This window comes from Carassius gibelio, chromosome A3 (assembly GCF_023724105.1).
Source record: "Carassius gibelio isolate Cgi1373 ecotype wild population from Czech Republic chromosome A3, carGib1.2-hapl.c, whole genome shotgun sequence".
NCBI classification, from domain to species: Eukaryota; Metazoa; Chordata; class Actinopteri; order Cypriniformes; family Cyprinidae; genus Carassius; species Carassius gibelio.
This window is the reverse complement of record NC_068373.1, coordinates 19,442,629-19,469,292: the sequence shown is the minus strand read 5'-3', so window position 1 is coordinate 19,469,292 and position 26,664 is coordinate 19,442,629. Positions and strand designations below refer to the sequence as shown.

Below are 26,664 nucleotides of genomic sequence, written 5' to 3'. Positions count from 1 at the left end.
TTATTGTGATTTTTTTTTTTTTTTTTTTTTGTGATTTAAAAAAAAAATGTCATGACTTGATCTTTTGGCAAAATGACTTCTCCAGTCATTTAGATGACTGCCCTTTACTTACAATCGACTGCAAGCTAGCATTCAGCTGATCTGCCTCCAACCAATCAACAGTCGACTGATAGAAATAAGTCCCTTCCCTACATCTTTTTCTCAATAGTCCATTCCATTTAGATGTGTGTCCAAATACGGAAAAGATCCGCTAAGACTTCTGTCTCATTGCGACTTTAAAGCGAATGAGGACAAACCAGTTACTTAGACATTTAGAAATTCATGTTCATTTTTAACTTTTACGAAAATTGCTATGTGGATACAGTAATATAATTTGTAATTAAATTTCACTATTGGTCACAGACTTTTCAACCTCGTTTTAGACCATGTTTCACATTCACTCTGTGAGAGAAGCGGTTTTTCAGCCGCTTCACTGGCGTCATTATACTCCTTTGTTCTGCTTACCCAAATGCCTTTTTCCTCTCCGTTTGAAATGTTTTTTTAGAGACAAGACCCTCTCCCTATATGACTCCTCCATCCATAAAAACCTTTCCTCCAGATCACAGCAATGCTGCACAGTCTCCCGATCCTCCTTAAATCATCCCCGGAATGTAATCTTAACAGAGAATTAATGGTTTCTCTTTAAAGCAGGTCCAAGACAGCTTCATTAATGCATGGTGGCCTGTAGAAATGCTCCTCTTGCGCCTAATGTAGAGAAGTGCTGCACAAAAGACAGGAAAACGTCTGATGGATATTCAGTGCTGATAAGGTCTTGGTGCTAGAAGTCTAAACGCAACCGCTTGTTTTTTTTTCATTCTTATCTTTATATAATAGACTTTTTTGAATGCTTTGCAGAAGATTAGGGATTTTTACAGCATATACTGGTATTGATGATGTTATATGGCTGGTGTGCACGTATGCCTGTGTTTGTGTTAAAGCAATACGTCTCTCTGCATCTGTGTGTTACTGTGTATGTGTGTTTGTCAGCTGTTGGTTCTGGCCAGGCCCATTTCTCCTCCCTGATTGGAGAAAGCACAGCAGAGGCTCTCTGTGTTCCCGTGAGTAATCCACGGGTGTGTCGCCCCGCCGCCCCTGCGCTTTCCCCTCGTCTCCCTGTGGCTTAGTGACTGACAAGCCGACTCCAGCTCTTGGCCTACTGTTCACCAAATACTTCAGCTTCACACAAGCACCATCTTTATGGATATTCCAAACTGCAATAAATAAATAAATAAATGAATCAGAATGTTGCAAACAGAATTTGGGATTATTTGAAGCATTTCCATGCAGTGGGATCATTTCTACAGGCTTTGGCTGAAGTATTTCAGAGGGCCTAGAGCAGCATATGACAGTTTATACATTGATATTACTGTCACATGCCTTGTAAAGTCAAAGTTACATATTTGCACATGTAGGAAGTTATTTGCTAAGTGCATTTCCATTGTAGTTTATGTGCATCTTCTTGCTACATAAAAACATTTATCCAATTTAGGCCAGATTATATGTTTTTTTTTTATGTGCATTATTTGATTATAAATCTAAGTGGGTTAATAACCTCATTATTGTTTTACAACAACATTAATCTCATAGGCCTTAAGTTCTCAAAATAGCAGCCGGCGAATCCCGGGAATCGGCGTTAAATAAGGAAATAAAGATTAATTTGATCACATCAATACTCATTCTGATTTGTAAAGACTGGTCGAAAATGAGAAACTTAATTATTTTATTAAATTGACAGCCCTTGTTTTACTCGAATAGTGGAGAAAAACACTCAATACAAGTAAATATTAACCTGATATTATTATTTTTAGCTTGCACGCAGTGATTTTTATACCGCACTAATGGGTCTGTATACATGACAACGTACACTGCACCGTTCAAAAGTTTGGGGTCAGAACATTCTTGCTCACTGAGGCTATATTTATTTGATTGAAAATCCCCTAAAACAGTAATGAAGCATTGAAACTGTCATCTTAATGATTTATTTGAAGAACAGGGTTATTACAGTCATTGAATCAGTTCTATCCATAAAAAAAGAAGACGGAATTAAAGATGCAAAGATTCACTTTTATTGAAATTTACGAGCCTGATTCAAATGCAATGTGAGTTTATACTGGAAGATGATATCCTGACTGTTTGGCTTGTTGCTTCTGGTGGAAATGAGAAAGCATGTGGCTTGTTGTCCTCATGTGGGTGTGAGGGCTGGAGTTAAAGTGAATACCAGAAATACTTCTTTTATTATCTTTAACATTACTAACACACAAGCGAGAGAGCAATATGAAACATTTCTGAGTAGAAATTAACATCTGTTTTTTTTTGCATTCTCCAGTACATGAATCCACAGGATGTGTGACCTTTAAAGTGCATTCTGTGTCTCAGTGTTGTGTGAATAACTTGTATTTGGCCTGGATAATATATCTGGTTCTCCTGTTTCTGACCTCAGCACAGGTTCAGGAGGCCTGAGGGATGACATACCCCGAAATGAAGTGTACAGAAGAAGGACCTCCTTTCTGTATCCCATTAACATCACCTCGTGAAATGCTCCTACACGACATGAGCAAACTGACACCCATGTGTTGGCTGGCTCAGCTTTCTGCAGGTATGGCATTTTTGGTTTTCATTTAGCCCTTGGCTTGCACGTCGGTGATGGATTGTCAGAAATGTACGTGGTTGCGGGTGTAGGGCATGGCATAAGAATGTACCCGGCCCTTTATCAAGCCATTTGTGCATTTTTATGTGTTGTCTTGCCCTGGCTAAAGTAGCTGCTCATCTGTGTCTTATATAAGCGTTGGGAAACTCACACCTTAGCAGTGCGTCCGTCACATATTTAGAAAATTACTCTGCTAAGGAACTTTAAATAGAAGTAATCTGACTGCATAACAGCTGATGTTTTCATTAAGCTTTATTTTGCATCCACTATATAACCGACCCAGTCTTAAATTGCAAATTAACTAACTGCTAATTAAGGTCATCACAATTTTGGAATCTGATATGCACATGTCCACTTAGAATGCTGATGTTAACTTCCATTAGAGAGTCATGGGTTGAGTTTCACACAAGCATCGGGCTCAGGATAGTGTGGGGGTGTGTGTGTGTGTGGGGGGGGGGGGTCTCCACCGTGGCCCCTGTCATTAACACTGACTTGTTAATCCTGTGGGTCAAATCGCTGGACTGTTGAAGAGGGGTGAGAGATGCTGAGAATACCTGCCTATATTAAGCCACCCTCTTCATCAAAAACATCCTCTGTCTATACATTAAAATGTTAGTTCAGCAAAAAAGAAAGAAAGAAAGAAAAATCTGTCATCATTTGCTCTCCCTCATGCCCTTTCAAACCTGTATGACTTAACTTCCTCTGTGAAGCATGAATTTGTGTGTGTGTGTTTTTTTTTTTAGTCTACACAATGAATATCAGTGGGGTTCAGTGTTGTTTTGGACGTCACTGACTTTCATTATATGGATCGAAACAATCTTCAAAATATCTTCTTTTGTGTTCTGCAGAAGAAGCAGATGAAGCTGATGATGATAAAAACGATGACAGGATTTTCTTTTTTAGGTGTACTATCCTTTTAAGCTATCTCCCAGACGGGATCTCCCAGTCTTTTTTTGGCAGGACATTTTTCATTAACATTAACTACTTAGTAATAAGTAATAGTCTGTATCTCTGTATGTTTTATATATCTTGTTCATTGATGCCCTGGAGTATCTTCTGGGACCACTGGCTAAAAATGTCTTCACTAAAGGAGATAGAAAAGTATAATACGTAAGCATATAGATATTTAACAACTAATATGTGCAGCATTTAATGAAAAAATAAAGATTTTTTTTAAATAGTATTAAGAATACCTAATACATTTATTTAACAAGGACACATTCAATTAATCAAATGTGAGAGTATAGACATTCATAATGTTACATACATTTCTTTCTTTTGAACTTTCTATTCATCAAATAATCCTCAAAAAAATTTACACTGTTTTCAGCATTGATAATAATACACAATGTTTCTTGAGCAGCAATCAGCATATTAGAGTGTGTTCTGAAGGAGAAATGATGCTGTGGAAATTATAAATATAATATATATATATAAAGTGTACACTATAAAAAGTGCAGTGGTTGTGCTGGGGTCTGAAACTCTCATTAAGTCCATTTAGCATCATCAGTCTCTACCAGTCTAGCTGGCCTGGCCCACAACGGGCTAAATTTGGGCACTGATGCCCCTCTTTATCTTCCTGCATCAAAGATGTCAACTCCCCTGATGGACTCATTCAAAGAGCATTCAGCACAAATGGGTCAAGGCAGTGGTTAATTCACTAAACCAGCCTGCTCAAGCAAAAGTCTGTTTTGTTTCTTAGGGTTATTTAATGTTGAATCCTGCCTTTCAGTTCAGTAATTGGTTACAGTGTACAACCACATTTGCCAAAAATTAATCAACACTTTCACTAGACAGCTCTAATGGAGCAAGAACCCAGCAAACACATAGCTCCATGAATACTGGATTGTTAAATAATATTCATGTTTATTTATTTATTTTTTCATCAAATGACATAAATCACATTATTTGTTCTTTTAAAATGTTTATTACTGAGGTCATGCTGAAGTTAAGTGTAACATTATTTATTATTTAACATTATTTATGTTTAAACAGAGAGTAAAATCTGTTTAAACATTATCTAAAGATTGAAAATATGATATTTACTACAGACGTGTAAATAAAACAGGTTTGTGACATGCTAATATACATAGTGATTGCAAAATGAATGCCTTTTTGAATCAAAAAGGCTTTTACTACAGTCTAGCTCATTATGACCAAAAGTAAACACTCTGTTTTCCTGTGGCCCATAGCTCACAAATGCATACAGAAATACGCTTTGTCTCTAGCAAAAGTAAGAGCTCTTCCTGTACATGCAGTTGAGGCATTTCATGTTTATAATTTCAGAAAAATACTGTTTACTCATTAAACATGATGTTGAGGAAGGGTAAATGGGGTAAATGGGTCCTTCTTATTTCGGGGCTGTCGGTTGTTGTGATGAAATGCTGTGTGAACTACATGGAACTGAAATTCTGTGCCAAATATGGAAGAGCATGGTTTTGGCAAGAGTTATACTTGGTTAAAGCATTGTGGACATGATGAACATAGCGACCCCTGTAATTTTAAAATCTCTTAGCAAGTGATTCAAGCTGTAAAAAATAAACATTGTTTGGTACAAGCTTGATTCATTGCAATGGAGTAAACATATAAGAAAGTAAAGGATCGGGACTTTTTCAATAAAATACATTTTATAAATAAATAACTTTAAGGATTAACTGAAAATTCAATAAAATTATTACCCCCAAAACAAACCAGACACTTCTCAGCAGCTGGAACATCATAGGGTTTGATAATAAAACATCTGCCTCAGATTAAATAAATGTAACACACCTGTCTGTTAAGATTAGCTGATTCTGAAATATTTATTCATGCAGTCAGGAAATCCAAGAGATATCAGAAAGCAAAAACATTTAGTACAAACTGTTGTACCATTTATACATATTGTTTCGTAATGAAACTAGAAAAACAGCTGAAATCATGCCTATCCTGTGGCTCCCATGATGAGCTTATAATGATATATTTTTCTATGTAATTATAATTAACATTTACACGCAGAGAATTTAGCAGAATTACATTAAAAAGTGCTTTTTCTTGACCAATGACACTGTAGTTGTCAAAAAACAAAAGTGGATACTTGACTCACAGGTATTAATTAATCTTTTGATCACAATTTCACTTGACATTTAAGGCACGCTGCCTTTCTGAAGTTTTTATTTGCTGCTATCTTCTGTTGTTCTAGACCTCTTTTAAGTTCGTACATAAATTGTCAGGCTACACTAATTTGTAACAGTTATGAATAAAAGCAAAAATTTTGTCAAGCCAACTTTTCATCTTAATTATTAGGTATTTTTATTTTATTTTAAATTACTGAAAATACAGTCACACTTTATTTTAAGGTCCAATCCTTACTATTAACAAGCCATTAACTATGACTTTTGCCTCAATCAACTCCTTATTTGCTGTTTATTAATAGTTATTAAGTTAGTTGTTAAGGGATGTAGAATATGGTCATGTAGAATAGATGCTTTATAAGTATTAATAAACAGCCAATATGTTACTAATAGGCAAGAAAATAAGCAACTAGTTAACAGTGAGATTTGATCCCTATACTATAGTGTTGCTGAAAATACATATTTTAAGAAAAGGATCTTACAAATTGGCAAAAGGTATTTATATTTGGCAATTCCTGTCCGGGATATGAACACACTTGTTTACCCCACAGCCGGTTCTTACACTCCGGTATGTTTATGACTGCTCATATTGCATGTCATTTACCAGATTAAAGGATTGAAAAGACCAGTTCTCAGGAAGTTGAATTGTCCATTTTTTATCAATTTAGCTATTGCTAAAAGGCTTGTACATAGAGAAAATCATACAATGGACTTAGGGTCCATAAATAAGGTTTTATAAATAATGTTTTAAAACAAATGTGTTCCTTGTATAAATCCATACGTTTCCCTTTTATAAACAAGAAGTCCAAATTCAACCGCACTCTATGCCTCAATAATTTAAAAAACTTCCTAAACTTATTTGATTTTATGAAAGACAACCTGTCCGTCTATATGTTTGATTGGACAGACACTCTTCGGAAACTACTCCGTCTGCTTGCCAGAAAGGAAATAACTTGAAAGTAGAGTCCAGGTATAACAGAACATATTCAGACCACATGACAGATTCTGTCTACTTAAAGCAAAAAAGTAATTTGAATAAAATATGTTTTGTCTGTTTGCTTTAAAATAAAATGTTTCCCCCCCTTGACAGACATGCTAGGAGGAAATACAGAGAAAACTGTTTGCCTCAAACTAAAAATAAGTTTAGTGGTAAAGCACACCACTAGGCTGACAACCGCTGGCTGGGACTGAACGTGTTTTGTGTATTGTATACAGGACTTTAGTCATATATCATGTATATAATGTCTGTTCCTGCACATCACTTCATTTCCTGTGATATCTTTCTACTGCTGCTTTCTCTTTTTCTATCTCACCACTGCCGCCGCTCTCATTTTTCACTTCAACAAAAGCAGATTTCTTCACCTCTTGTTTCTTATATTTGATAGGATCTTTCGTTTCTTCTGGCAAATCTTTCACTATTTCGCATAAAGTTTTGGCGGAGGTCTAACAGACCACAGGGCATGTTTGTGAATCATTTTAATCACGAGGTGTATGATTTGTTCTGGCATTCCCTCTCCTTATTCCATCCAGCAGAGGCTTAGCAGAGACTGTGTATCTTAGTTACGTTTGCTTAGCATTAATAGTGCTTATACGAATATGTATGTATACAACTGCACATATAAGCACACTATATAAATAAATAAATAAATAGCCAACAATTTGACAATTACACCGGGGTGAAACTACTACAGTATGTAAAAGCAAACTTGAAAAGAAGTGCTTTGATTGTGGTCAGGGCTTTTATGTAGTTTACTCAGTTGGATCTGGATGGTGCCTACAGGCCTGAGGCCTCTTCCTGCTGCGGAGAAGAAAACATCATTTTGGGTCTGTAGCAGGCACCAGAAACAACACTTTGAACAACTGAGAAAGCTGAAGTTCTGTGTTCTGTTAAAATACTGGCTTCATTTTAAGACAGGATCCTTTTTTGCAGTCCTGGCTCACTTGGTGCTATAGACGAGATAAGACATGACCAAAGTCGAAAAAATATCTTATTGGGTTCTCATATATGCACGAGACTTTTGTCAAAAAGAATAGCATTTTGTGGGTAAAATGCATTAAATAAAAAAATAAAAAAGTTGCTCAGCTTTTAAAAAAATAGAAAAGAATATATATATTTGTGTGCGTGTGTGTGTGTGAGAGAGAGAGAGACCATGGACCACAAAACCAAGTCGCTGAGGTATATTTTTTTTGGATATTAAGTAAAGATCATGTTCCATGGAGATATTATATTTCCTACCGTAAATATATCAAAACTAAATTTTTTTTAGAATTCCTTTGGAAAACTTTAAAGGCGATTTAGATTTTTTTGTACCCTCAGATTCCAGAATCTCGGCCAAATATTGTCCTGTCCTAACATTTATTCAGCTTTCAGATGATGTATAATCTCAATTTCGAAAAATTGACATTTAAGACTGGTTTTGTGGTCCAGGGTCACACACATTTATATATATGTATGTATTATTTTGACTTTATTGTTCAATGCTATTTTAGTATTATTGGTTTACTAGTATAGTTTTTGTTAGTATTTTGCATTAGATTTTATTTCAGTTTCGGTAATGGTTTTTGCTCTTTTTTTATTAGTTCTTGTCTTTTAAAAATATGTCTATACAGTACATAGTTTCTATAAATTCTCATTTATTTATTTTGGTTTATTTTTAGTGATTTTATACTTCTAGTTTAAATTAAATGAAAATTATAAATGTTGTTTTGGTAACTAGCTGAGATTAAGTTAAAGTTTATCGAGAATAGTAAAATTTTTATGGTTTTCTCTCTCTAATAGCACCACATCGAGTAATCAGCAGTAACAATTAACTAAACTAATGCAATAAATGAACTGTGAAGCATTAATATCGAATGTTTGCAGATAAACAAATTCCTGACTGTGATTGTGAGTCAGTGTGGCTTAGGAGGTGTGTGTGTGTGTGTGTGTGTGCTGAGTCACCAGATCTGTGTCACCTTTCTTTTCTCTTCCCCACCCACCCAGTCACAGACCACTGCCTCTTCACTCCTCAACATCTCACAGCTGCCCAATCACACACACACACACAAACTATTCATGAGCATTTGTGGGATCGCTCAACAAGTTTTCACTTGACATCATTTTGCATGTTTGTTTGTAAAAGTGAGAGTGTGACTCATATACGAGTGTGTGAAATCAGGGTTTGGGTGCATCATAAAACTACAAGCATGTCATCGCTTTCTGTGAAGACATACTCCTGTGAGATCGATCAGTATCATCCTACAGTCACAGAAGTCATGTGTGATCCCACATCTGCTTTAATAACAAGCATCCAAACATGTGGATGGCTTCCATTTCTTTCAAATGAAATAATGACACAACCAAAATACTGCTAGTTGGACCCAAATCTCTTTCTTTCTCTGTGATGTTCTGGTGACGGCTTCACATACTGAATGTAAACTGGGTGTGATATTTGACTTGTCATTCTGATTTAAAGCCCATATCAAGCACATCATCACGTTTTCTCATCTGCGGTACCAAACCTTTATTTGTCCTTCACTTATGCTTTAATAAATTGTTAAGTATGCTTTTATGACCTCACACTTAGATGACTGTTACTCCCTTCTAAACTCTTATGTATTTAACTGTTTAAATAGTTAATTTGTCCTGAGCTCTGCAGCCCATAATGCTTCCATTGTCCTCCATGGGCAGTATAGGAACTTCAGCATCACTGCCCTAAAATTCTGGGAAACCCTCCCCCAGTATCTCTCCAAAATGACAAAACTCAGTTGAACTCGGTTCTGTTTGCACACTGTTAATCAAATATTTGCTATCTTTGATTCCCTCCAGTGCTGTACTTTTAGTTTTTTTGAATAGCCATTTGTTTTTTGTATTAGTTGTTCCGTTTTCTTTTGCTCAGCGCTAATGGAGCGAGACGCTTGTGTACATAAACAAACGATTAAACAAATGAGTTGCTGCGAACTTATGTCATGCTATGTAATGATATAGAAAGGCAATATACTGACTTGAAAGCCACTTTTGTAATGTCATTCAGTGCTTTATTCATCTTCTACAATAGCGCAGATTTCTTGAAATATGTAAATTTGTTGTTTTTTTTCTCATCAAATATTGATATCAATTAATTAATCAGAATAATGTACAATCCATTTGCTTAACATTTTAAAGAAACTGACAGTCATAAAGACAGACGGTTAAATGAACAAAAAGGGTACATTCTCATTCTGAAGGGTCGGTAAGAAAGATGTTCTCATGTTTTTGAAAGAAGCCTTATGCTCAACAAGGCTGCATTTATTTGATAAAAAATACAGTAAAAATTAAAAAATTAAAAAAAAAAAAAATAAATCATTGTGTCCTAGCTAAAACAAAGCATATATTTTTTTAAATTACTGACCCAAACTCTTGAAAATTTGAGTAATAACATGCAGTATATTGTACACAGTATATATATTCAATATGTAAAGTGTCTGAAATTAATAAAAATAATTTTTGCACAGGGATGTCCTGGCCGGAGGGAAATGCACCATTTCCAGCGTGCTGTGATAATAGCGACGTGGAAGTGAGACGTGTGGGACAGCAGGCGATCTCAAAGAGTAGCTCGAGATCCCACAGGCTTACAGCCTCAGAACACACGCATCCTCTCCGAGCTGAGTCACTTTTTCTCTCCGCTTCTGTGCAGGCTATTACCTGCCCTTCACCAAAATGTGGAACGATACAGACCATTTATTGATTTTGTCCGTGTGATTTCCATGTAGCATTATAATAAGGGAGAAAATCTGCTTTGATCGTGAAGGCTAAGAATGCCTACATACCCTGTATATACACCAGTTATCATGTCCAGAAGATCTGGACGACTTACTAGAACGTTTTGGGAGAATGAAAGAACTCAAACTGATATTTGACAACACAGCTTTGTCTTGTAGATCTCCTGACAAACTCTAAAAAGACATAACCTCAAGCAGGGGAGCTTCATTCTGTGTTCACAAGGCTTACATTGACTAGTGGACGTGACAAAAAGCAGTTCAATTCAGAGCAGAATGAAGTCATGTCTTTGAAAAAGACTGGTTTGAAAGAGAAAACGTACACTGAATTAATGAAAGGAAATAGTGTATTTACTCAACCCCTTATTAACATAAACCACATATAATGTGTAACACAAGATCTTTTGACAATTCTTTGACAGTGTCACAAACCACAAACATAAATAGTTATATTAGGAACCTGCATTTGAAAAGGAGGGTCCGAAAAGCATTTCACAAGAAGGCTTTCTTATTCTCTATATGCATCCTGTTATATTAGAGCATGCATGTGCATTATCCCTGCACGGGCATGTCTGTCCACATTGGGATGCTGAAAATTGCAAGAGCAATAAGGATTTTTAGGGGCATTATGACTGGGTTAATAAAACACAGCTGCCCCTAAAAGTCCCTCATTTTTCTTGCTGCCTTTTGGGTCCTCTTCCTAGTCTCACATTTCAACAGCACGAAGCCAGCTTCCAGTCCGGCGGCTAAGTGTTGGTGAGAGCTGGACACCCTTTCCCTCCCCATGGGGAAGCAGAGACATGGGGCCGCTGTCTCCGGGGCGGCTGGAAACCAACAAGACCCAGTTTTGTCAGCCGTCCAACAAGTGAAAAGTTTAAATTAAGAAGAGAGTGAGGGGAATTTTAGCCTTCCTCCTCCCCTCAAGCGTGCATGCCAGGGGTTTATAAATTGGCCTTATAAAAAAAGGGGTTTGCTTTGGGATTTAAGTGGGTAGCTGAGAGAGGTGAATGAGTTCAGTGCATTTCGGAGCGGGATTCTTTCCTATTCGGATTGGTATTTCTGTGTTTATACATGCACTACAAACATGCCCATTAGACAGCATGAGGGTATTTTCAATATTACAATCATGAGCAACAGAAATGTTTTTGAAATACTAGGAAATACTAGATTGATAGGCCTAAGTGTGCAAACTAAATGAATCTCACTTGAAAAGATAACAATGTGCTCCGTCAAAAATAAGACAATTTTAACTATGGCAATAGAAACTTTAACACACACAGACCTAAACTTATGATTTTTCTAAACGTCCAGCATATATCTGGGATATTGCAGAGCGAATCCTTAACAGAACACTGTGAGCAAGCTATTTAGGATCATTTGGAAATATCCTTTTACTAATTTATGTAAATTATTCAATTGCAATTAGAACGTATAAGCAATATAGACCTTACAGTGCCTTCCATTTTAATGTTTCCCACCCACAGAACATCTAAATAATTTTTTTTCAGTATTATTTATAAAATACTCGTTCAGACAGAAAAAAAGTGAGGATGATTGCATGAGCCAGAAACTGGGACTTTGTAGGCCAGTTGAGAGTAAATTTAACTACTCACCTTGCCAGCAAAGACCCAACCTCTAACACATTAATGTCTTTAACCCCAAATACACTAAAAGTGTTATTACACATTCATTGTTGTGTTCATTTAACACTGAAACCTGTTTCATAGAATATAGTTCATAGAACTATAATTCATATTAGTATAAAGGCAAATAAAAATACTATTATATATATAATAGTATTTTTATTTGCCTTGACACTAATATGAATTATAGTATAGAAGGAAAAACCAAGTTAATTAATAAAACAGGAATGTAGATGCATATACTGATTTATTGTCTTATCAACAATTAGCAACAACAGATGAATTTACCTCTGATCGACTTCCATTGTTTTAGCGATGTATCAGCTCAGCTTGTTTTGATTTTAGTCCACTTTAGCCTACGCATTGACAGTTGTAGTAAAGTTTGTCGATACCTACGGTCCAATTTTGATTCCGATTACCGTCCCATGAATGGAGTAAAGATGTAATCTTCACTAAAGCACGCATATAAGTTTCTTCGTAGAAGACATGCGTGTATTTTCTTCTCTTGGATGCGCCAGAATGTAATCAATTAAACTGGTCGGGAGCGTCGGTCGTGCTGACTGTCACCGCCGCCTCCTGAAAGCCTTCACCTGGTTCTGCACCGCGAACTCGCGTGTCATGTGCCGCGCGACAGCCTCGAGCGGAGATAGATCTCGCGCGCGGACGCGTCTCGTGCAGTTCTCGGGCCCTCCCCAAAATGGAATTCTAGGTAGCACATGCGTTCATGAATCTGTTACACTCACCTACTTGCCTTTGAGCCTTTGGTTTAGGTCACAACAGCTAGAAAGTTTATAGCTTGGTTCGCATTTATTTCATACATCCAATTAAATTATTTATTTCATTACATCCAATTCATTTCTGTAATATGGCAAACAGATTACACCGAGTTCCAGTTGTTTGATTTGAACCTTTAGAGTTTTATAATTTATTAGCCGTGGAAATGTCACTGGCATGGCTTATATTAGCTGCGCACCGTGGCCGTTGATTAGATCTGTTTTCATTTGGAGCGTCAGCGTCACCTTGTGGATATATGCGTGCAACATTACACACCTTACACTCCGACTTTTTTTTTTTTGGACAAAGTTCCATTTACAAAACAAAGTGGCATGAAGTTCCTTGAAAATAGAACGGGTGCAACAAATAAAAGACAAAACAAAAATAGTGCATCTTTTAACAATCATAAAGAACATTGTCAGAAAACATTGTAAGAAACATACTAGGGGCTAGGACTTGTTCAGCAAATCGTATCTTTCAATTAAATTAGCAAGTTTAATTGCATATTTGCATTTCATTCTCTTTAAGCTTACACTCCGACTCTGGATTGTTTTGTTAAGACTTCCCGATTTAATATTTCGCTCTCCTAAGTGACACAATAACTCACAGTTCTCTATTATAAGTGATGCACTTTTATGTTTTTGTCCATTAATCATAGTTTTAATTTCCAACTTACAGAGAGGGCAGCTATAGATTACAATGTTCAGGTCACAATTATTCAGTAATCAGTAATTATTCAGGTAATAAAATGGATTCAAGATTCAAGCTTTTTGTTTTATACTTCTGAAATGAACTTGCATTGGTGTTGCAATAATACAGGAAAACAAGATTATTTTATGTTTTTTTGTTAACTAGATTATTTTTTTTTCCTTTTGCAAAAACTGTCATATGCCCATTGTCCGAGGCACGGACGGGGTTCGAACCCGCGATCTTCGGTTTACGAGACCGACGCCTTACCACTTGGCCACCGCGCCTAATGGCCAACCGCGCGTAAATTACGTTATTTGTTGAAATGTCGAATTACGATTTAATAATTGTTTTTAATTTTTCGTTGATACATTCTCTCATGTGAGCCTGTCCATCGTCTTTATATATATTATAGAAGCACTCTAACGAACCAAATCTTTTTTTATTCCCTCTGCTAAATTGGACACATCCGGTAGACGTGTAGCAATTCTTCAAATTAAAAGTACGACAAATTTATATCCCACATCAACAAATAAACGTTAGCCAAAAATACGTGTCATTAGAAATTATGTAAAGTAACACATTCCCATTATTTTATACCCATTCCCATTTCTCCACAGTATTTAATAGAGTCCGAAGCATATATCAATCTATTTTAACGCAATACAAGTTAAACAGACATCAAATGTGGACGAACATGATGTAACAATAATAATAATAATAATAATCAAAATAAAATCTAGTGTTAGGCCATAGATTCCCTACAAATAATATTTTATTTATTTTCACAACTTCTTACCGGCTAATCAAGTGATGGGAATCTCTAATGAAATAAACATCCATAACACTTTTTATTGGGAATAAAATGCCATTATATCTTCATGAGACCCAAAAATAAATATATATATATATATATATATATATATATATATATATATATATATATATATATATATATATATATATATATGTTTATATACTATACCATACCAACTTTATTTGTTAAGCACTTTACAACAACCAAAGTTGTACAGAAAAAAATAAACATATATACAATTAATAACCACACAATAAAAGCATTCAAAGTAACAACAAATTAAATCAAGTAAATAAAGTCGACATCTTACAAGGTGTCAAAAGCCAAAGAGAAAAGATGAGTTTTAAGAAGGGTTTTAAAAATAGATAAAGAAGAGGCCTGTTTAACATGAAAAGGCATTCCATAGTTTGGGGCAGACACAGCAAAGACACCGTCCCCTCTGAGCTTATGCTTAGTTTTAGGTACAGTCAGGAACAGCTGATCATCTGATCTGAGAGAGCGGACGGGTTTATAAGAGTGTAGAAGCTCAGAGAGGTATGGCGGAGCAAAACCATTTAGTGATTTAAAAGCAAATAACAGAATTTTAAAATTGATTAAATTGAATAGGCAGCCAGTGTAATGAAGCTAAGATAGGGGAAATGTGCTCATCATTAGATTGATCTAGATAAGAAGCAAATGGAGCTTAAACATTTTTGAAACAATATATTTCCCGTTTTATTCTATGCCCTTTGTAGAAGACACAATGAGTAAATTATATATAAAAATTTAAAATAAATAAAAAAAATTATATGAGGCAGGTATAGGCAAAAACAATGTTTTAGTTGTTTCATTCACCAATCTGTGTTTAGGTTTCAGGCTATTTTTAGCTAAACTTTGTACAAAGATGATTCTCAACTATGTTATGAAAGATATAACAGAATGATTTAATATACTGTGCTTGAAATGTCCATAAATTTGTTTTCCCATTCTATACAAGGGATAGGCCTATACATTGCATCTAATTTTCATATTAATGGGTTCTTGGGGCAAACCAGTATGGTAAGAGAACTGTATTAATAGGATTAATAACTCGGCAATATTTTCAAAAGAATATCTCATATTTCATAGAATTATTGATCAAGAATTTCTGACTTCTTGTATCTCAAAATGCCTGATTAAAATGCTGTTGGTCCTGGTGTCCTTTATAGAAGACATATATGAAAAGTATGCCCTATTTCGTGTATATATATATATATATATATATATATATATATATATATATATATATATATTTATATATATATATATATATATATATATATATATATATATATATATATATATATATATTTATATATATATATATATATATATATATATATATATATATATATATATATATATATATATATAAGAAAGAGAGAGAGAGAGAGAGAGAGAGAGAGAGAGAGAGAGAGAGAGAGTCATATTCTGATTTGAAACCCCATAAAAAAATCTGAGATGTTTATTTACAATTAATTACAAAACATTATCATATTTCCCTTGGAGTGTTACATTTGATAATTCTGTTAATGTTAGTCATATTTAAAGAACAAGGAGAGGGAGTGTTTATGATCAAACCTCCAAACATTTGACATCTCTAAAAAGCCCTGAATATGCTCTGTACAGGACATCCAGACTTAATAATGTGCCATGTATTGTCACAGAGAAATTCACCAAATTATAATGTCCTCTACAGAAGACAAAAGTCTATGCCTGGGTCCCAGAAGCTATTACATAATGCATAATATGTTTGGCTTGTATTTGACATTTACTATCAAATTTCAAAAGTAGATATATGTCAGTCTACACAACTGAGTTAAACGTTTGATCACATTGAAAAGTAAAGTCATGAACTGCAGGGCGTTTCAAAGTCGTTTTCTAAAGCAATGCATAGCAAACGATCCTCTTGTTTGATTCTGTCACGAATGATCAGAAATAGGTGTTTAGTGTTTAACAGTTAACTGAAATAAGTATGACGAGAGGGCCTAAACAAAGCATATGTTACTACTTTTCTGTTGTTTAATTAAAGAAAAATGACAAAATAAAAATTCAAAAACCACTTATATGTTATGTCTACAGATACATATTTAATACGGCTAGGGGCTCAGCTCTTTATTTCACACACCCTGAGCTTTTCCTGGCTATGGTCTCTATAAAATAAAAAAAAAACGAATTTCCCGCGAAAAAAATTATAATAAGCGAAACGGAAGGCTGCGCGAGCTCTCTCTACCAAACTTGACTCGATGTTCAAACTCAAGGTTTTATCAGCTGTGTGGAATACTTTCAAGACAGAGGGCGGGTAATATTCACAGCACTTTCGACTTCAGGCTGTTTCTTATAGGACGAAAGGCTTCTGGGCTTACTTGTATAGTCTTAAAAAGTAAACAGCGGCATCTCATAACGACAGAATAGCGGACCGCTCTTCAGTAAGCTCACTTTCTGCTGCGGTGGGTTTCTGTGTTGTAACGTTAGTCAGCGCTCAGCGTCGCGTGGAATCCAGATTAACGTTACATATGATCCGATAAGAGCTCGCGACGCGCTCGAGTCTACACGCGGATGAGACGTTGTTGCGAATCCCATCCGGTCTGTAAAACAAACTGAACTGCCGGCTCGTTTATGTTAACTGTTACTTTGTTGAGGGGGCGAACCGGTCTCGGCGGCTCTCCTCTTTGTTTGGGCCCAGAACTTGGCTGAATCCACTGGAGTTCCGTTTCAAACGTCTCATTCGACCGCGAACGCTACATCAGGATGGCTCCACAAAAGCACGGATCTGGTGGAAACGGTTTTTACGCCAACAGCGCGAGTAAAGCGGCTAATGGTGGAGCTCACGTATCGTCCGGTGTTGTGATGTCTTCAGTCAAGCGACCCAAGATGGAGCAGGTCCAAGCCGACCACGAACTCTTCCTGCAAGCCTTCGAGAGTAAGTTGCTCGCCAATCAAACTTTTCCCCATAGTCTCATTGTATGTACAACAAATCGATGATTTTTCGAGCACATTTAGCAGTATATGATTGCTTTACGACCCATACTAGCTTAAGGGCTACTAACTTTACATGGGAAACTGTGTGCAGTAGTTTGCAGAATGCTTAAAAAAGACGGATAGTTAACCATAAAAGTCGCACGTCATGTTTTTTTTTCCACAATGGAGGGATTTAGACACGTATTAATTGTCTAGGCCACATCCTAACTTATATGAAAATTGGACACGTGCATCAAGAGATGACACGTGCTTTGTGGTGCTTTTATGCATTTTATTATTTTAATATGACATTGGGGACTATCTGTCATATAACAGCAATGGACAACAGTCGTGAAAAACACAAACCTCATGAAAACCTCACTGCAGTTTTTCTACACTAGCTTAGACAAGTAGTGTACTTGGCAAACTGCCACCTTGATTCATGTGTAAGAGTGTCATTGTACAAAAAAAAGTTTATAATATAGGTACCGGCTCGACATGTATCTAAAATGGTAGTTTCTTTGGTTATTTACATGGCTTGATTCTCATTCTGGCAACATTGGTGTGCATGATACAACTGCATTTCTGTTCACAGAACCAACTCAAATATACCGATTTCTTCGCACAAGGAATCTCATCGCAGTAAGTAGACCATGATCATGATGAAATGACATGCTGTTCTCATTTAGATGTGAACTCACTGTACATGGCTGCTATAACAATAGACTTGACTGGTTGTATCTTTCTATTTTTTTTCTGTTCTTTCAGCCAATCTTCCTTCACAGATCTCTTACATATATGGCACACAGAAATTCAAGAACAAATTCAAAAAGGTAAAACCATTACATGCACCTAATGTCTTAATCTCTTTGTCAAAAAGCCACACCTTCATTTCCTTGTGCAGGCCTCACTGTGAGTAAATTTGCATGTTGAAAAATGCACTGTAACTGACTGATGTAATGAACTTCAGTTGTAGTTAGATAAGTTGAATGAGGGTTTTACAGAAAATTTGTTGGCATCTTTTATTTCAGAAAATACTTTAGTGTGAACGACCTGCTATTCAAAGTAGAAAAGTCGAAAGTGGATCAGGAATCTCACAAGTAAGATGTTCTTGATCCAGATTTATTTCGCTCGCTGATTTTCTGAACGTGACTGAATGGCTCAAATGCATGCAGAAGTTTTATCTCCAGTTTTGTCTTGCAGCATGGCGTCAAACCTGCAGCTCACTTTTACTGGATTCTTTCATAAAACTGGTAAGCTAACATTAGGTTTATGTACACTTTTAGCAACGTGTGCAAACAATATCATCTGAGCGCTTTGTGATTCTGATTTGTTATCCAATGTATCAGAGAAGCCATTGCAGAACTCAGAGAATGAAGAAAACTCAGTGTCTGTGGAAGTGCTGCTTGTTAAGGTCTGCCACAAGAAGAGAAAGGTAAAAGTTTGTCCTTGTCATAAAAAGTCAGAGAAAATATCTTACGTTGACCATTCCCCCCCCCACAAAACATGATTTCTTAGATCAAAAATACACTTGTCCTTGTCTTGCTTGCTACCGTATGTGGCCATATCTGTCCGTACTGTTGGTTAATTTTTAATTGATAATTATGCTTGCCATCTAGCTCAACTAAAAAAAATCACTTGACAAGCACAGTTTTGTGTCTTGTGTTGACTTGCAAGATGAGTCATCAATTATTTTGATCCCAGAAGAGAAAAGGTGCAGTCACATTAACTGTTGTTTAACAAATTTTCAATAGGAATCCATGCAAACTGGAATTGTATGGGAGGGAGAAAGATTTCCTCACATAGATTTAGCATTGGGTTCAAGTTAGTCAGATTCACTGCACTGAAGCTGCTTAGTTTGAAGCTGAATGCTTTACCAATTACTCCACTGTTGACAATAAACATTGGACCTTTTTGCCCTCCAAATTTTGCAGAAATGTAGCTAATGTGACTGCATAAGGACTGAGCATTATAAATTTGTAAACATCAGTCAACTTTTGGTAATACACTTGCATATGTAAGGCTTTTAAGCTGACATATGCGTTGAACTCGGATCATGTTTTAATTTCTGTTCTTCTAGGATGTAAGTTGTCCAGTAAAGCAAGTGCCTACAGGGAAAAAGCAGGTGCCTCTGAACCCAGACGGCAACCAGACCAAGCTGGGAGCTTTTCCCACACTGATGGTGTCCAGCCATGAGTTTGAACCCAGTAACAGCCACATGGTGAAGTCCTACTCCCTTCTGTTCAGAGTGTCTCGTCCGGGGAGGAGAGAGCTCAACGGCATGACCACCAGAGATACCAGTATGAGCTTCAGAGACTTTAAAGTAGCTTAGGATAGTCTTGCACCTCAAAGCGAGTTTTATCATTTGATGAGGCCTTTTTACCAAGAAGTTTTCTTCTCAGATGTTATGGAAGAGCTGTCTAACAGGAAGAAGAGATACTGCTCTAATCAGGATGACGGAGAAACTACATTTGTGGCACAAATGACAGTTTTTGATAAAAATAGGTAAGTGTTCTAGGTTCAGTTGCTTGTTCTTGTAGTTTTTTTGTTGCTTTGTTTGCTTCTCTGGTTTAAGACAAGACTTCCTCCTCCTTTCAACAGACGCCTACAACTTTTGGATGGTGAGTATGAAGTCTCCATGCAGGAGATGGAGGAGAGTCCTGTAGGCAAGAAACGGGCAACGTGGGAAACCATACTAGATGGGAAGGTCAGCTGCGGGCGGCATTTTTAATTAGTCCGCATGTTTCCATTTGAGATGTTTGTACATTATTCTTTGGGAACCTGTGTTTCAGTGGCTTCCACCCTTCGAGACCTTTTCTCAGGGTCCCACACTGCAGTTCACTTTGCGATGGACTAATGACACGGCTGACAGAGGAACAGCCACAGTGGCCAAACCTCTTGCCACACGCAATTCTGAATCCAGCTCAGTAGACGGCAGCAAGCCTAGCAATGTAAAGCCTCCACAGGCAGTAGGTAAGATCACAAGCGCTAGTTAGTGATTACAAGTGAAAATCACAAACTTTTTGATCTTTTAAAGCAGAACAGTTTGTGTGCAGTACTGAGGATTGTTAACAACAGTGATGTTTGATTGATTGCAGCTGTTAATGATTCGGTTGGTGCTGATCTACCAATCAGAAGAGAACAAACTCATGTTGAACCTCGTCAGAAACTACGTGTTTATTATCAGGTGAGTAACATGCATTTAAAACAATTATCTAACAAGCTCCATTACTCACAACCACAGCACTTATCCCAGGCCTTTATATTGACTATCAAAAGGGCAGGGAGTTTTCTGTGGTTCTCGACATCTTTGCACTGTAGATTTGGTTGTATCATATCACAATGAGAGCGCTGGAGTCCACAAGTCCTGCCTTGACTCATTGTTGGTCTTGTATGTTGGGTTACTGTGTGGTTACAGTCTGTTGTGTCCATCACCTTTTTTTGTAGTTCCTATACAACAATAACACACGGCAGCAGACGGAGGCCAGAGATGACCTGCACTGTCCCTGGTGCACGTTGAACTGCCGTAAGCTCTACAGTCTCCTCAAGCACCTCAAGCTCTCGCACAGCCGCTTCATCTTCATCTATGTGGTGAGAAACATCGCAAGGTTATGAAACTGTCACCAGACCACATGGATTATGCAGTATAAATCAGTGTAACGCCACAATGTTTACGCATGTTGTGGGAATCCATCTGTGAATGGCTTACTCATAGTTGAGCTGGGTTAAAGTCATAACCTTTAAAAAAGGATTAAATATGAGTCTTCTGAAAGATGACTTGCAGAGCAACTTAAATATAGTCTATATTGGGTAGAAATGTTTATAGTGATGGACGTTTATCTCACCCAGCCTCATCCTAAAGGAGCCAGGATAGATGTGTCGATTAATGAATGCTATGATGGCTCTTACGTGGGCAACCCTCAGGACATCCACTGCCAGCCCGGCTTTGCCTTCAGCCGTAACGGCCCCGTGAAGAGGACTCCAGTTACACACTTCCTTGTTTGCAGGTCTGTTTGGTTTGAAAAAATTATTGCATGGTTTTCTGTTGTATTTACCATTTTTTTAAAGTGAAAGGCGTGACATTTGCCATGTATGGTAACCCATACTTGGAATTGGTGCTTTGCATTTAACTCATCCAAGTGCACACACACAGCAGTAAGAAGTCAATGCCACTGTTCATTAACTCCCTCCCACCTATAACTCCTGCCAGAACCGATACTCGAACCTGTGACCTCCGGGTTACAAGTCTCAACTCTACATTAAGGCCACAGCTGCCCTTAATGTATATCATAATATTGTTAAAATTTAAAGGGGGGCATATGACGTTGCTAAAAAGAACATCATTTTGTGTATTTGGTGTAATACAATGTTTATGTGGTTTAAGGTTCTCAAAACATTATTTTCCACATAAGGTACATTTATTGAGCTTCTCTATGCCCTGCCTTTCTTAAACGTGCCGATTTTTACCAAGCTCATCTTTCTGAAAAGCGAGGTGTGCTCTGATTGGCCAGCTATCCAGTGTGTTGTGATTGGCTGAATGCCTCAAGCGTGTGATGGAAATGTAACTCCCCTTACCATACTGTAATGCCGTGTCCTGGCTTGACAAGACCAATAAAACCCATTACAAACGAGGCATTTGTTGCATCCAGTGGGGACATAATTGCCTCTTTTTACGCGTTGGGTATTGCACCACAAACATAAAACCATGTCTTCATTTGTGATTGGAGGAACGACAAACAACAAGTGGTACTCTACACTGCTCAAAACTCGCATTTGAATCACCAGTGGGTTAGAATTGCCATGGTTTATAGAAACAGACACCGGCATTGTAGTTTACTCATACAGGAACCAGTCCTTGTACTCCAGAAAATGTGCAGCACACATCTGAATGTTTTGGTTGAACTGTTCTGGAACAGTGTTGTAAATACAACTTAACTACTGATTTCTAGTTTTGTCCCCTTTTGGAAAGCCAAACAAAATAGCTTTGCTTTCACAATGAAACCGTGTCTCCACGGCATGGTGCTGGCTGCAACACAGGGATAAAAGATACGCCTTCTTTCTTTGCGTGAACATTTGGGCGGCATTGTGCAAATCTTCCCACATCGTGAAGTAGACTTGGGGGTGTATTTAAACGAGGCATTTTAGGTAGGAGTGGTTGTCTCTTAACTTTTTATAAAAAGAATCTCTCTTTTGATTTGAGACTTTAGTATTTTTGTCTTTACTAATCTTCTTCATGTACCAAGAGCTTTTACCACTCCAAAGAGAAAGCAAAAATTGAAATCGCATCATATGACCCCTTTAATCAAAAATGTGTTGGATGTTGCATACCCATTATTTCCTCCATTAACTAGTCAATTATTTTATTTGGGTGCTAACCAAAATAGGTTGTTCATAAGAAATGAATGATGGATCTGGGATCAGTGTTAAAACAGCTGGTTTATATTATATAATGCTTGAGTCAAAAATAAAACTCAAACAGTAATGCATTATAAATATCACTGGACGAGCTGTGTTCTATTCCATTGTAAGTTGGTGATACGCATCTGAATTCCACACTGACTACCATTCAAACGTTTGAAGTAAGGAAACATTCCTACAGTACATCCTGTCATGACGCCCAGGCCTGTCACAGACCTTGCATCCATTTCTTTGAATCTGGAGGTAAAACACAATGTTTCGGTTTCCTCAGGCCCAAGCGCTCAAAGCCCAGCCTCTCAGAGTTCCTGGAGTTAGAGGATGGGGAACAGGAGCAGCAGCGGACGTACATCAGCGGCCACAACCGCCTGTACTTCCACAGCGACAGCTGCGTGCCTCTTAGACCACAGGAAATGGAGGTGGACAGTGAGGACGAGAGAGATCCGGCATGGCTCAGGGAGAAAACCGTTATGGTGAGGAAGCCTTCACAAGACCATTAACAGTTTCTGATACCATTTGAAGATCAATCGTAGCAATTATTAGGTCAGACTAATTCTAGATGACCAGTCAAACCTCAATACCGTGAGTTATGACTCTGCCTGTGACTCAGGGATATGATTCAGGGATATGAACATATGCTTCCACCGACACACATCTGAGGAGCATGTTACGGTGTAATTGATGTTAAGTTGCATTAAATCAATGTTGAAGTCTAAAGGGTTAATTTTATCAGCAAAATTGCTTAGTTGTCCAGTGACATAAGATTCATAGCACCCCTTAAATCAGAAATTGCCAAGAAGTTTTTGTTTACCATTTTAAATGATTTTGATCCTCTTCACTACCCCTCAGCAAATCGATGAATTCATGGATGTCAATGAGGGAGAGAAAGAGGTCATGAAACTGTGGAACCTGCATGTAATGAAACATGGGTATGTTTTTTCACCTCTCTTTCTCTCTGGTCCTTTCTGTTTAACAGTTTAAATATCAATATTAAATGCAATTCTGTATATTTCAATGGCCTCACTTTGCATGTTATGTCAGCTCATCTCTCAGAGCTCGATCACATTTCTGCCAGTAATTTGCTGATTTGTTTCTGGGCAGATTCATAGCTGACGACCAAATGAATCAGGCCTGCATGTTGTTTGTGGAACATCATGGCACCACCATCATTGAGAAGAATCTGTGCCGGAACGTTCTGCTCCATCTGGTCAGCATGCACGACTTTGGCCTGGTAAATACGGTGAGCATAGATAAGGCCATGGCTCACCTGAGAGATCTGAAACAGCAAAAAGATGGCCAGGAGCAATCCAAACCTCAAGACAATGCTGATGGTGGATCCAGAGGTGATGGTGAAGCCAGTGTATCAAACTTCATCAAGACCCAGAATCACTGAAACTCCTCCTCACTCTCTGCGTTGAATTGAGTGTCAGCGGGCATCAGGCGTCCCCTGGATCTGACCATATTCTGCTCGCACCAGCGTAGAAGTTGATGTCGAGTTAGAAGCGAGTTATGTGGTTTGACGGCCACATACTAATTTTGGCCTGATGTCATCTGAGTTCAGAGCACTCTTTACTAGATTCAAATTACTTGAAGATGCCATTAGTCTTTATGATGGACTGTACAAGCAGGTCAGATTTTTCTCAACCCACATTACCCTGTAGCTCTAGCTAATTTTTAGCACTTGTTTTAGGTGCCTGTTTTTAAACGGACTATGAGAAGATTTTTTTAATATATTTTGAAAATTGATGGATGGAATTTTTTTTTTTTCAGCATTTCAGTTTGTGCCACCCCAAGGTTTTTGTTTTCCATTTTTAATTTGTTTGGACCAAGGTTTTGTTGGTCTGTTCTTGGTGGCTTAGTATCCACTTTACTGTTGCACCACACTTGAAGACTTCACATGGCTCTTTTTTTTTTTTTTTGCATCAGTGCTGCAGGCCATCTGAGTTTACACTGCAGTTGTTCAAGTTTTTTCTAGCCTTAATTCCACTGAACTTGCAACACAAACATACAGGTACAGGGTGCTACAACACAGTGGGGTGGGAGATGTCTTGCAGAAATGTTTACACTTGCTTTATCCATGGAAACATGGACTCTTTAGCAGGGTTTGAACTTTTGGTTTAAATCAGTGCAAACAGGTATCTTTTATTCTTGTTTGAATAATTTTAATGATGCTTTACTGCACACAACACCGTGTCCAGTTCAACACATACGTTTTATCTCTGTGCATCTGCTCGGCTGTGTCCATCGATATACTTTGTTTCCACTTGTCCTTCATGGTGCCTATTTGTTTAATTTTCAGGTGTTGAGGAAAACCTGTTTAACATGTACATAAGTTTAGTGACATGATGGATTTGCTGATGGTGACTGCGTTCCGGAAGGAATATTATTTTAGACCAAAGTGAAATGGCTATAATGTTTGTCTAGTTGGCTTCAAATAAGAAATGAAAGTTTTCATAGTGTTTTTTTGTTTTGTTTTTTATGCATCGGTTTTAAAAGAAAACTCTCTCTTTGTGAATCATAACTGCTTTATTTTGCTAAATCTGCACTGGGTTAAAAAAAAGATTTTTGATCAATTACTTAACTGTCTGAAACCGTTGCGTAATTGCAATTTGTGTAACACTCTTAATACAGCAATGATTAGACAATATGTGGATTACTGATTGAAAGGAATGTCAAAAAAATATTTATCTTGAATAGAAACATTATCAAACTTGTTTCTGAATTATGCTGAAACGTGCTTGAGGTTGCTCTTTATTTAAAATAAAGATTCTTTTTTGTTTGTTTTACAACTGATACCTCACAAGCCAGGTTCATAATTTCTTTCTTGTTTTTTTCTTTGAGTAAACAATTTGCAAAAAAAACAAGATTTTGTTTAAATGTTCCTAACAGTTTATTTAAACCAAGTGTTAAGTTGCATTCTTACAGATGTACTGCAAAGGCACAGACAAAATGAGGTAAATATACATTTTACGGTCACAGTTTTATAAATATCGTATAGATTAGATCTTTTGTGGGTGTTATCCGTGTCGGGTTACAAAAGATCTCTGCAGTGAGGAATTACATAGTACCTTGTAAATGATGTTCTTTTATCTCAGGAACATGTGACTGGTGCTTGTCCTCTCATTTTGTCAAATGTTTTTCCTCTAAAATCTCCAACCAATGCATTATAAACATTACTGTAAGGTAAAAGCCAGCTAATAAAAACATGAAATGCTACAGTAAGACTGTATGTAAAAATGTGAACATAAAAAAAAAAACAAGTTAATCTCAAAATGGCACAACATTTAAGCTTAGTGCGAATTGTCACATTTCTGTGGAAACAATGATATCTACTGATCAGAATTGTAGCCTAAGTTGTGAACAGGCTGACACATGAACACTCTCTAACCCGGTGATGTAAAAATCAAAAACAGTACTTTCTAAATAAGAACAAAGTACCAGGCAAACATGAATTCAATACTAGTTGTTTTACACACTAAACCTTACTGTGTTTAAACAGGCTAAAAGTTCTAAGGATACATTCTACACTTCTGACTTGAGGAAACTCCGAAGCAGAAAGATTGTCTGAGCATAAGAGATTCAGCTTTGTTGTTGGTTGTGAAGTTTTTTTTAAAACACATTTTTGAGTAGTTTGAGTGCCTATGATCTCTGAATGCTTCACAGTAGATTTCTTTTCTGTGGTAAACCAGACCAGAATGCTTCGCAACTTAACACCTGCAGGTTGACACTTTATTAGACTCCTTTAACATGTAACAGTCTCTTTTGCAAATACTTGCTGTTATGCAAATCCACCAGTGATGAGGTCAAAGAGTAGTG

At 37.0% G+C, this 26,664-nt stretch overlaps 1 protein-coding gene, 1 long non-coding RNA gene and 1 other non-coding gene across 3 annotated transcripts; 1 reads left to right on the top strand and 2 right to left on the bottom strand.

The window, feature by feature from the left end:
* LOC127951052 (uncharacterized) lies at positions 1–12,968 on the bottom strand. Its single transcript, XR_008152581.1, has 2 exons — positions 12,465–12,968; positions 1–1,250 (listed from the first exon to the last, which is right to left on the bottom strand). It is a non-coding gene; the product is annotated as an uncharacterized LOC127951052 (long non-coding RNA).
* An 884-nt stretch (positions 12,969–13,852) lies between these two features.
* Positions 13,853–13,924, bottom strand: trnat-cgu (transfer RNA threonine (anticodon CGU)). Its single transcript has one exon. It is a non-coding gene; the product is annotated as a tRNA-Thr (tRNA).
* A 2,731-nt stretch (positions 13,925–16,655) lies between these two features.
* LOC127951040 (polycomb protein suz12-A) lies at positions 16,656–26,142 on the top strand. Its single transcript, XM_052548646.1, has 16 exons — positions 16,656–17,395; positions 18,029–18,075; positions 18,202–18,266; positions 18,465–18,533; positions 18,637–18,686; positions 18,783–18,868; positions 19,514–19,733; positions 19,836–19,938; positions 20,035–20,140; positions 20,226–20,406; positions 20,532–20,620; positions 20,881–21,024; positions 21,283–21,440; positions 23,123–23,321; positions 23,698–23,777; positions 23,950–26,142. Exons 1-16 carry the CDS (start codon positions 17,224–17,226, stop codon positions 24,239–24,241), a joined length of 2,061 nt encoding a protein of 686 aa, XP_052404606.1. The 5' UTR covers positions 16,656–17,223; the 3' UTR covers positions 24,242–26,142.
* The last annotated feature ends 522 nt before the right edge of the window (positions 26,143–26,664 follow it).